The sequence below is a fragment of the Triturus cristatus genome, chromosome 5_1, assembly GCF_964204655.1.
Source record: "Triturus cristatus chromosome 5_1, aTriCri1.1, whole genome shotgun sequence".
Classification (NCBI taxonomy): Eukaryota; Metazoa; Chordata; class Amphibia; order Caudata; family Salamandridae; genus Triturus; species Triturus cristatus.
The window spans coordinates 255150667-255162704 of NC_140587.1; the positions used below are offsets into that span (position 1 = coordinate 255150667).

The window sequence follows — 12038 nt, forward strand, 5'->3', positions numbered from 1 at the left end:
CAAAATGCTCCCATGATTCAACTGTAGAAACCAAATGTGGACCCTGTAAGCCTTTCAGTTTACCGCTCAATGCCCTTATAAAAGCAATAGCACTGCAACTTCAGATTCATGTGGACTAACACAAACTACTGGAAGCCTGCCAATTGTACCTACATCCTCTCTGCAGCACCAAATCATCAAAGACCATACAAGGTTTCAATGGCGCCCTCATAGACATTGGTGAGCCCTCCTCCAAATCCAATTGATGTCTCAGCAGATTTGATGCTCTCAGCATCAAGTACTACTTAGAACTCTTCCCAAGCAAATGGTTGAGTTTGAGGCAGTCCTCAAAAGGTTTTTGCTATTTCTCTCAAACGAATATACCCAAACAAGCACCTACAAATATGGCCCCTTTTAATGAAGGAGTCCCTCAGGGTTGCATCTTTGTACCAATCATATTCATCCTAGCCAAAGAAGACTTTACCTTTCGGCGGTATGCAGCTGACACTCACATTTACCAAAAGGTGTGCTTGCAGCAGTTGCCCACAGCACCAGCAGTGCTTTAAATGGGCCGGTACTGAGACATGCTATACTTTTCATTGGAGAGTACTGGCATTTCTCAGAAACAAGCAGGTACTCTGCTACAGAGTACCTGCACTTCTATTTTTCCATTTCAAGCACTGAGCACCAGTCCATCGAACCTCGTAGTACCAAATACGAAGATGGAAAACACACAAACATCTTTTTTTTTCTTTTTTGGTCCCTGCCTCTGGAGCGACACCCTCACCTGAGAATGTCACCTTCACGTCTCATTCTTTGTAAGGAACTGATTGCCCCCCTTTTCTCTAAGCATCCTACTTCCCTTCATTCAAAGCCATGATCATTGTAATTTTTTACATTTTGTAGAGACCATAACTGCTGTACATTTTGCAAATTGCAATAATCTGTCATCTTAGCTCCTTATTACCTCAATGCAATGCTTGCTTAACAAGCTGCAAGACAGTGCATGCTCTACATATGTGTTTCCTTGCTTGTTGTCATGGAGGCTTCTTATTAGGTTGCTCCTTTCTTTTTGTTGACTAGGATTTGTGTGAATTGGGGTTCAGGTGTGGGATTCTCAAGTAGAAGGTGTATTCTGCTTTTCTTTTTTTTCCTTTTTATTGTTCTTTTATATAACTCATATATGAAATATTCCCTTACCTTTTCTGTGCACGGAGCTCTATATGACAAGCAAGGTTCCCACTAAATCATTGATTTTTGCAGATTTTATTAAGTTTTGCTGGCTCGAGTACAGAGAAAAGTATTTCCAATCCACCATCATTTTTGAAATCAGCTGTTGCCTGATTACTTCTGTGGGCAGTGTCAAAGCAGCATCAAGCGGGGGTTCTTTGACCAGCAAATGTATTGTTCTCCCTTGTCTGATTCAGAATGAACAAAGCTGTCACGGTGGGATATGAAGTTGATGTTGGAAGCAGAACCACTCACCAGTTCATCTACCCTGAGAGTGCTTACAATATCCAGGAGAATGCCACCCTGATACTCATCCCTTTCAAGACCCTGGACTTGGAGTGGATTATCAGTGCCCTCACTACAGGAAAGATCGACCAGTAAGTATGGCAGAACTCTGTCTTCTACACAGTATTGACAGCAGCCACATAGATTTGCTTTTGATTTGATTTCACTTTTATTAAAACGTGGCCGTTGCCCAAGAAGGGCGTCTTGGCGCTGTGGATACGCAGCAGAATGGCGAGGAGTGCCTGCTGAAGTGACATTTCCATGTTTTCAGGATTTCTTTAGGTCTCGACTACCAGGCAGACTCAGGAAAAGGACTCTGAATAAAATAAGAAATTTTATCATCTCTGTCACTGCCTATACACAGAAAAGGTCTTTTTCAGGCCTTTTTGTCTGTGGCCTGGTATCACCACTGCGCCACCTCGCCTTGTGGCCCACTCACAGAGGACTGGTTGTACTGAAAGGCAATACTAAGGAGCTGCTTAAGATCCGTCCCATATTTTTAATAGAAGCACCTCTTGCTAATAGAAGGTGTAGAATGGAAATTGTTTGTTTACTTAGGTGAAAAAAATCCTTCCACCAAGCCTCGACTTTCAACATCCTTCTAGTCTTCTCAAAGTTTTTAAAAGGAGCATAATTCGCCTAGATCCAATCACAATTTTCGTACTCAATCAAATCACAGTTTCAATACTCAATCCCTTTATGATTTCAGTTCTCAGACACATTATGGTTTTAGTACTCAATCCCATCACTCTTTCAGTCTCAGGCATGTTTTGGTATCACAGTTCTATCGCATTCTGATTTAATTACTCACTCATGTTACAATACTCTATCACATTACGATATCACTGCTCCATCTTCACCAATTTCAATACTCAATCAAATTACGGTTCTGGAACTCATTCACATTAATGTTTCAATGCATAATGCCATATGTTGTAAATTCTGAAAATTTGCCATATGCCCGTCACTGGTTTTTATGTATGTGTATATATAGGTAATCTCAGTTTGTACTGGACGTTGTTTTGCATTTAGTTTTTCACCACATAATCCATTTGAGGTCTGGCTTGATAGTGGAGCTGCCACTGGACGTTTAGTTACCAATATGTTTAATATATGCATAGAGTAGGCTTTATGGACCCTCCCAAGAGGAGTTTAACTCTCTCACCTCTTGATATTGGGGGTGTAGTTATACGTTAGGTCACTGTTTCCATGGAAAATCCATTGTTCGAGGCATATGAGCTGTAGATCGCACACTGTGCATAGATCCCCATCTGGTGTTGGGCCTGGATGTTTGCACTTTGTTGTTGTCCTGGAAAGTCTTTGGAAGTCACGGGATAGGTGGCTCCTCCTTTTGACAATAGTGCGCATGGGCATTGACTCCATCATCAGATTGTTTTTTTATGCCATCGGGCTTGGATGTGTTCATTGCACTCCAGTTCGGTGTCGTTACTGATCATCTTTTCGACGCGAAATCCTCACCCATACCTCGGTATTGTTTCGATCGCTTTCCCCTTGGACGCACATCTCTCCAGACCTTCAAATCTTCAATTCCAGTCGTCGACACAGGCCTTCGGGCCTACCTGCGCCATTGGGCCTTCGGCTCATGGAAAGAACTCCCTTTAAAAAGTGTCCTAAATATGGATCCAAGTTTCCACATGCAGATCTTCATGAGGTGTGTAACCTCTGCCTTTCACCCAAGCACGAGGCAAAAGAATGTCCAGCTTGTGCCTCTTTCCGCTCCAAGAAGACGATTCGGGACCGTCGAGCTTAAAGAACAATGGCTCGATCTTCGACATCCATTCCCGACAACATCTTCCAGAAAGGCATCAATGTACAGGAGCAGATCCAACACAGCGATGTCAGCTCCTCCAAAGCCGACGACTCCGACGTCGAAGACATCACTCCGGGGCAGAGGGTCGTAAGTACTGACGTCACACCTCAGGATGACATCTACCCATCTAGGCCATCCCCTCCTGAGGACACTATAGGGTTCACTCAACTGATACATAGGGCAGCAGAATACCACGGGGTAAACCTACATACAGACCCTATAGAGGAAGATTTCCTCATGGACACTTTCGAACCATCCCAAAGTTCCAGTGCCATTCTCCCCATTTTAAAAGGAGCAATCAAACACGCTCCTGAAGTGTTTAAGGATCCTGTTAGAGCCAGAGTGATTAACCCCAGGGTAGAAAAAAAGTACAAAGCTGCCCCATCTGACCCTGTTTATATTAAAGGGCAAATACCCTTAGAGTCTTTAGTGGTCTCTAACGCCAGGAAAAGGGCCAATTCGCAAACCACAGGAGATGCCCCACCTACTGATACAGAATCAAAACTACTGGACGCGTCGGGCAAAAAAACAGCGTCCCAAGCAGCTAACATGTGGAGGACTGCCACACACAGGCTTTGCTCTCAAGATTTGATAGGGCACACTACGACGAGCGAGAGACCCTACTACAACACCTTCCAGATCAATACAAGACACGAGCTCATGATCTCATCCAGGAAGGCAAGGTCATAACAAACACCTCCATTCGTTGTGGTCTCGATGCTACAGACACAGCATCCCGGGCTATTAACACCAGCGTCCTTTTACGCAGACATGCATGGCTATGCATTTCCGGCTTCAAGCCAGAGGTCCAAACCATATATATTAAACCAACCATTTGATCAAGAATACCTGTTTGGACCCAACGTAGATTCATCTTTAGAAAGGAGGAAAAAGGACACTGACACTGCCAAATCGATGGGAGCCTTGCAATTGCAAGCTCCCAGAAGTTCTTTTCGTCGCTCCTCTTACAGAGGCGCCTCTAGAGGTTTTTCCACCGAAAACCCCTCTACTTCATACAAGAGTACAAGAGTCCAACACAGACCTCATCTAACAGAGGCTATTACAGAGGAGGCTACAGGGGCAATAACTATAAGGGTAGAGGCAAAACTACCAACACTCGTACTGCCTCCACCCCTAAACAATGACTTCCCTCCACTCCCCCCGGACCACTCTACTCCGGTCGGGGAAGATTGCTACAGTTCCTACCAGTCTGGAACAACATTACCACAGACAGGTGGGTGAGACAAATCATCCAATCCGGTTATTGCCTGGAGCTTACTTCAACTCCCCTACACATTCCACCCAGACAGCATCCAATGTCGGCAGAACACTTAACGCTTCTAAAACAGGAGGTACTTTCCCTCCTACAAAAACATGCCATAGAACCAGTTCCCCCTTCATCACCAAAACACAGGTGTTTACTCCCTGTATTTCCTCATTCCAAAGAAGGACGGAACCCTGAGACCTGTCTTGGAACTCAGACCATTAAACCTGTACATACAATCAGACCATTTCCATATGGTCACTCTTCAGCAGGTCCTCCCGTTACTCAAACAGGGCGACTTCCTTGCCACATCAGATCTCAAGGACGCCTACTTCCACATTCCCATTCACCCTGCTCACAGGAAATACCTTTGGTTTGTGGTAGACGGCCAGCATTACCAATTCAAGGTCCTCCCGTTCGGAGTCACCACAGCACCCAGGGTCTTCACAAAATGTCTGGCAGTGGTAGTAGCCCACTTAAGAAGACAACAGATTCACGTCTTCCCATATTTAGATGACTGGCTCATAAAAGCCAAGTCACATATCCAGTGTGTAAATCACACACACGCTACAATACAACTACTTCACCACTTAGGGTTTAACATAAACCTTGCAAAGTCTCACCTCCAACCATCCCACAATATCTGGGTGCCACAATAGACACCTCAAAAAGCCTTGCATATCCCAGTCCAGCCAGGATAGCAAGCATGCAAGCTCTTATAGCAAGATTCCAACCGCAACACTCACTTCCAGCTAGAGTGTTCATGCAACTAATAGGGATGATGGCCTCTTGCATATTCATAGTACCTCAGGCAAGACTCCAGATGCGCCCTTTACAGGAATGGTTAGCACGTCAGTGGAACCAAGCTCAAGGTCAGCTGACAGATCTGGTGTTGGTGGACGGTCGCACACATCGCTCTCTGCAGTGGTGGAACACCCAAAACCTTTCCAAAGGGCGACCGTTCATAGAGCCGGGTCCACAGATTGTGCTAACAGCAGGCGCATCGCTCACTGGCTGGGGAGCTCATCTACTTCATCACACCATACAAGGCACATGGACACCTCAGCAAAGGCTACTCCACATCAACCACTTGGAGTTGCCAGCAATCTTTCTGGCACTAAAATCATTCCAGAAACACATAATAGGCAAAGCTGTCTAAGTCCACACGGACAAAGCTATCTTAGTCCACACGGACAATATGACAGCAATGTACTATTTACAAAAACAAGGGGGGACGCACTCTCTCCAGCTCTCTCAATTAGCACAGAACATATGGAGATGGGCCATTCCCCAGAAAATTTTCCTGTCAGCTCAACATCTCCCAGGAACTCAAAATCACATGGCAGATCTGTTAAGTCGACAGACACAATAGATTCACGAGTGGGAACTTCACCACAGGTTCTCCAACCATTCTTCCAAACGTGGGGGCAGCCAGAGATAGATCTCTCGCCACACATTACAACACAAAATGCCCAAGCCTCGCCGCCAGATATCCACACCCATTGTCCAAAGGCAATACGATATGGATGAATTGGTCAGGCAAGTTTGCGTATGCTTTTCCGCCTCTTCCACTCATTCCATTAGTGGTGCGTAAACTGCAACAACAGTCGCTCAGACTGATCCTAGTTGCTCCAACGTGGGCCAGACAACCCTTGTACACAACATTGCTGGAACTATCAGTAGTCCCGCACCAAAAACTATGCCCCTCCCACAACTTTTAACCCAGAACCATGGAGAGATCAGACACCCAGATCCAGCACAGCTCAACCTAGCGATCTGGCTCCTGAAGTCCTAGAGTTTGGTTATCTCAATCTTCCCCCTGATTGCATGAACATTATCAAAGAGGCTAGGCGCCCCACCACTAGAGCCTGCTATGCAGCCAAGTGGAAAAGATTTGTTAAATACTGTAACAATAACAACATCAACCCTCTAGATGCTTCCACTCAGCACATCATATGTTATCTTCTGCATCTTCAGAGATGTAATTTAGCATACACATCAATTAGGTTACATCTTGCTGCCATTGCAGCTTACTTACAAAATAGACAGCACCTGTCACTGTTCAGGGTGCCCTCCATTAAAGCATTTATGGAAGGCCTCAAAAGAATAATTCCTCCCAGGGTACCTCCTTCCCCAGTGTGGAATCTAAACATCGTCCTCACAAGATTAATGGGTCCTCCATTCGAACCGCTGCATAAATGTGAACTACAATTCCTCACATGGAAAGTCGCTTTTCTTGTGGCCATTACATCTCTTAGAAGAGTCAGTGAGCTACAGGCACTAACTATTCAAGAACCATTTTTACAACTCCATCATAACAAAGAGGATCTCAGAACAAATCACAAATTCCTTCCTAAAGTTATCTCTCACTTCCATCTGAACCAGTCTGTTGAGTTGCCAGTGTTCTTCTCGCAACCACAAACAGTAGCAGAAAGAGCTCTTCATACACTGGACGTAAAGAGAGCACTCCTTTACTATATAGACAGAACAAAACCTTTTCATAAAACAAAACAACTTTTTGTATCCTTCTCACCGCCACATAAAGGCAATCCCTTATCAAAATCTGGCATTGCAAGGTGGATTGTCAAATGTATACAAATTTGCTACCACAAAGCAAAAGGAACACTATCTATTCCCCCTAAAGCCCACTCTACCTGAAAGATAGGGGCTTCAATGGCATTTTTAGGGATCATTCCCCTAGATGACATCTGCAAAGCAGCTACATGGTCTACACCGCATACATTCACAAAACACTATTGTGTATATGTGCAGGCAAAACAACAAGCTAGTGTGGGCCAAGCTGTACTCAAAACACTATTTCAAACTGCTGCAACAGATACTGGTGGTTGCCGCTAAGGAGGAGTACTGTTATGCAATATATGCACAGTGTGTGATATACCGCTAAAATGCCTCGAATGGAAAATGCTACTTACCAGTAGGCATCTGTTCTTGGCATGTAGAGCTGTAGATCCACACACGCCCACCCACCTCATCGGCTACCTTTATCTGTTCCAGTACTATCTTATTTAGATACAACATACATGGACATCTATTTCTATTTCTTACAAAACTCCATCATTTCCCTTCTTGGCGAAAAACAATCTGATGATGGAGTCGATGCCCATGCGCACTATTGTCCAAAGGAGGAGCCACCTATCCCGTGACTACCAAAGACTTTCCAGGACAACAACAAAGTGCAAACATCCGGGCCCAACACCAGATAGCGATCTATGCACAGTGTGTGGATCTACAGCTCTACATGCCAAGAACAGATGCATACTGATAAGTAGCATTTTTCTTATGTTATATGTAGATAGATATAGATATTTATTAATAGATATATGGATAGATAGATATATTCAACGAAGAAACATTAGGCTAGTAGTATATTATTATTTCAAACTGACCTCTTCAATTCCTTGACAAAGAGTACACAATCTGGGTTGTGTGTATACAAAATATATTATTGATCATAGTAAGCAATGTTGTGCTATTAATAAATATTACAAATGATGAACTTTGATGCAACCTATGTCATTACCAGAGATGAGATTAATTCATGCATTCCACTCATCAGTTCGTCAGGTGGCATGGGGGTCAAAAAAACAATGAACGGAGATGCTGCCCTGAGTAAATTTCAGTGGCTGAGATTAATTCAAGCATTTCACTCATCACTTTTTAATTTTCCTATTGTGATGCCCGATGTGCAATAAAAAACACCTGCGAAGATTAGGTGAGAGTTTCCACTGAGAAAGCCTTGTCTGTTTTCTTAATAAGTGACGCAGTCCGACAGGTCTACATGGAAAGTTACACAAAAAAATACATTCACATTGTAGTCCTCAGGGCAAGTTAAATGCAGATCCAAAAAACCAAGGCCAACAAATGAGGGATCCCAAAAGAGACATCTGCCGTTTTAACCCTGATAGGATGCTTCACTCGACGTTTTCGAAAAAACAAATGAAGAGAATTACACTAAGCTTGGCATGTAAGTAAAACTTTACTCAATGAAGTGTCTTTGTTTGAGTTGTTGTAAATCTGTTATATGGTTTTCAAGTAATTAGCTTTCAAAACGTTTTTTGGTCTTAGCATGCTTAGCTCATTCTTAGTATTTTAAATTTGTGCTGATTCATTAAAGGGGGCACAGTGAAAAGAGTGTTCAAAACAGTATTCCTTTAGTAATAACCGTGATATTCTGGAGTTTGTTTTTTAAACACAAAAGAGCGGAGGTGAAATATCCCAAACTTGCAGTTCCTTTAAGGCAGGGGTACTCACAAACTTTCTCTCGGGGGCCAAATTTACAGTGTGGTTTGTGGCAGAGGGCCGCACCGGTGGGGGCGGGGTCAGTGGGGGAGGGGGCGGGGCTAGAGCAACAAAAAAAACTGTGACCATGAGGTTGAACACAGGCCCCTGCAGCAGTCGCCTTCGCAATGCAATAGGTCTCACATTTACGAGAGTTTAAGCTATTGGCACTGTAAACGACAATGCCTTTTATTTCTGTTTTAAAAACTAAAACAAAAATAAAAGGCTTTGTTATTTGCAATGTCAATAGCTCAAACTTGCGTAAATGTGAGACCTATTGCCTTGCAAATGCTTGTTACATCATACCTCCTCCCAAAACCTTCCTCAGCCCATCCCAATTGTGTTTCTCCATCTTCCGCTCTCCTTATCCTCTTCTTTCCCTCTCCTTTCCCCTCTCCCTTTCTCCACCACCTTACCTCTCACGCCACTCTCTTTCTGCTAGCTATGCATTTTCTTCTTCTTTTCATGCCTTAACTGTGTGTTTCTGCTTTCCCTGTTTCATGACACTGACCCTTGCCAGGTTCATGTCCATCCTGTGCCCCCAGGATTCAGAGTCCATGCATGTGCAGCTCATCACCCAGAGACAGCTCTTTGAATGCTGCGACCATCTCTGAAGTAACGCAGCTTGGCGAGTTTATCTACTAATGTGTGGACCCCGTGAGACCTTGAAGCGAGGCATGGGGGAGTGAAAAGTATATGTTTATGGTGTAAATCATGGCAATAGGTGCTTGCTGTCTGAGCCCCGCAATAAGTATTGGGCGGGCCAGGCATGTTCCGGAGCAGAAGTAGTGGGCTTATAAATGCGCATGTGTGTTTGGCCGACAGTCCTAGGCCGGCCAAACACACATGCGCACTTATGTTTCTCCAACCGAGCTGTGTTATACAGCTGTTGGGAGAAAAGCCACAGGCTCCAATTCACTGTCTGAGCAGCAAACGAGGCCGCTAAGACCAATCTTGGTGCTGCTCTCATGCTCTGAGAGCAGCGTCTGGATTGGGTGTGGAGCCTATGCTCTGAGGGCCCATCCCCTTCCAGCCCAAAGAGAGGAGCAGCGAGCAGTCTGTCAGCGGAAGCGAGTGGAGTGGCAGGTATGTTTTTTATTTTTTTACTTTTATATTATTTCTCCCCCCTCCCCATCACCTGGCCCTTATCCCCCTGCGACGGCCCTACCACTTTCGATAGGTGGTCGCCGCCACTGCAGTTCACGCCACAAATTGTGTTGTGCCTGTTCCTTCGGTAATCTACTGGTACTCTCAGAAGCATCCTTATTTAATTCAGGGGTGGAGCTTCCATTTGTGCAGCAGGTTCAGCCGCACCAGCTTCAAAGGTCGACGGAACCATGAATATTGCTGTATTTTACAGTTCAAACAGATAACATAGGGGGCCACCGCCTTCCTTGCAATAGGGGTCATGATACACTGGCTATGACACTGCTTTAATGACCACAATCCGAGCATTACAGACTCCCTCATCCTAGCGCCCCTCCTCCTTCAATAGGTAGTGTCACTTTTAGGTACACAGGAATCTGCAGACTGGCAGCACCTGGCAGGGACTGCATGCACGGGCCTCACAGCCAGGCACAGATCTCCGCGCATTACTTGGGCTGTGTGCACACATCTCAGTCAGGCACAGATATCAGCGCGTTGCTGGGGCTGTGTGCACACATCTCACAGGCAGGCACAGATATCAGAGCATTCCTGGGGGTGTGTGCACACATCTCAAAGTCAGGCACAGATATCAGCGAATTCCTGGGCTGTGTGCACACATCTCACAGTCAGGCACCGATATCAGCGCATTCCTGGGGCTTTGTGCACACATCTCACAGTCAGGCACGGATGCCCCCGCATGGCTGGGGCTGCATACACGGGCTTCACAGCCAGGCACAGATTTCACCGCATGGCTGGGCTGCATACACATGCCTCAGAGTCAGGAACATATCTCAGCGCATTGCTGGATGTGTGCACACATCTCATAGCCAGGCACAGATCTCAAAGCATAGGTGGGACTGTGTGCACACAACTCACGGTCTGGCACAGTTCGCAGAATCTGGTAAGAGTGTGTAGTGTACATAAATCTAACAGTCTGATAGGGACTGGCGACATACATCTCACAGCCAGTCACAGATCTCAGGGCTTGCATGCTGTGTACATAGATTTCACATTTTGGAAGGAGTTGTGTGCACACACCTACAGATCTCACATACTGGCAGAGGCAGCGTGCCCAGATCCCAAAGCCAGGGAGGGGCTGGTGCCCATGTGAGTCTGACAATCGCTGTGTGATAGTCGGTCTCAGATATCACAGCAGTTCTACGGCGCGCGCTGAGTCAGCTTCCCTGGAATCCAAACCGCCGCCGCGCCCAAGTACTTCACATGTCTTTTAAAGGCCAAGTCACTTGTTAATGAGGCTTTGTTGTATTTGATCTCTTCTTAGCGCCCCTGCATCTCCCCTCATTCAGAGGGGAGATGCAGGGGCGCTAAGAAGAGGTGAAATACAACAAAGCCTCATTAACAAGTGACTTGGCTTTTAAAAGAATCGCCTGCCCGGTCCGCGCTGCTGCAACCGGCGGTGCTTGCACAGGTACGATGTCTGCAAGGTCCGCGGGCCGCCAGGGAAGGCTTGCCGGACCGCTGGCGGCCCGCGGGCCGTACTATGAGTACCCGTGCTTTAAGGGAACTGCTGTGATGGTGGTTCCTCTGAAGACGCAAAGATCACTACTGAGCTGGTGGTGATCTCTAAATATAGAGAGTGGAGTGTGGCCTGGGTGGCAGACAAGAGTGTCCTTAATCACCCTGATTGACTGCAGGGCACCCGCCCAGTGTCAGCCCCTACTGTGGCACACTTGCACACACTTGCTTCTGCCCATTTACCCATAAGCACACACACATACTCATACCCACCCATAAATATTCACACTCAGTCAAACCCATTGATTCTCAACTACACACATATACACCCCGATTCACAAGCACATACACATGCACACATCTATTTTCAGCATGCATGCACAGATACACATACATTCATAAACACTTGAATAGAACATTCAAGAAGCACTTACCAGTTTGCAGCGGTGACATCAGGTGGCCGGAGGGAGCAGCAGAAAGGCATTGGTGGTTCCTGAAGGCTCTGGGATAAGAAGAGAGACGTAAGAT

At 45.6% G+C, this 12038-nt stretch overlaps 1 protein-coding gene across 2 annotated transcripts in view; it reads left to right on the forward strand.

Moving 5' to 3' along the window:
- The window catches only part of ST3GAL1 (ST3 beta-galactoside alpha-2,3-sialyltransferase 1), a 219334-nt gene that overhangs the window by 146708 nt on the left and 60588 nt on the right, over positions 1–12038 (forward strand). For both annotated transcript variants that reach the window (XM_085604882.1, XM_085604883.1), the window contains exon 4: positions 1407–1586. In XM_085604882.1, coding sequence (XP_085461008.1) covers positions 1407–1586 — 180 coding nt within the window. The remainder of the gene's footprint in view (positions 1–1406; positions 1587–12038) is intronic.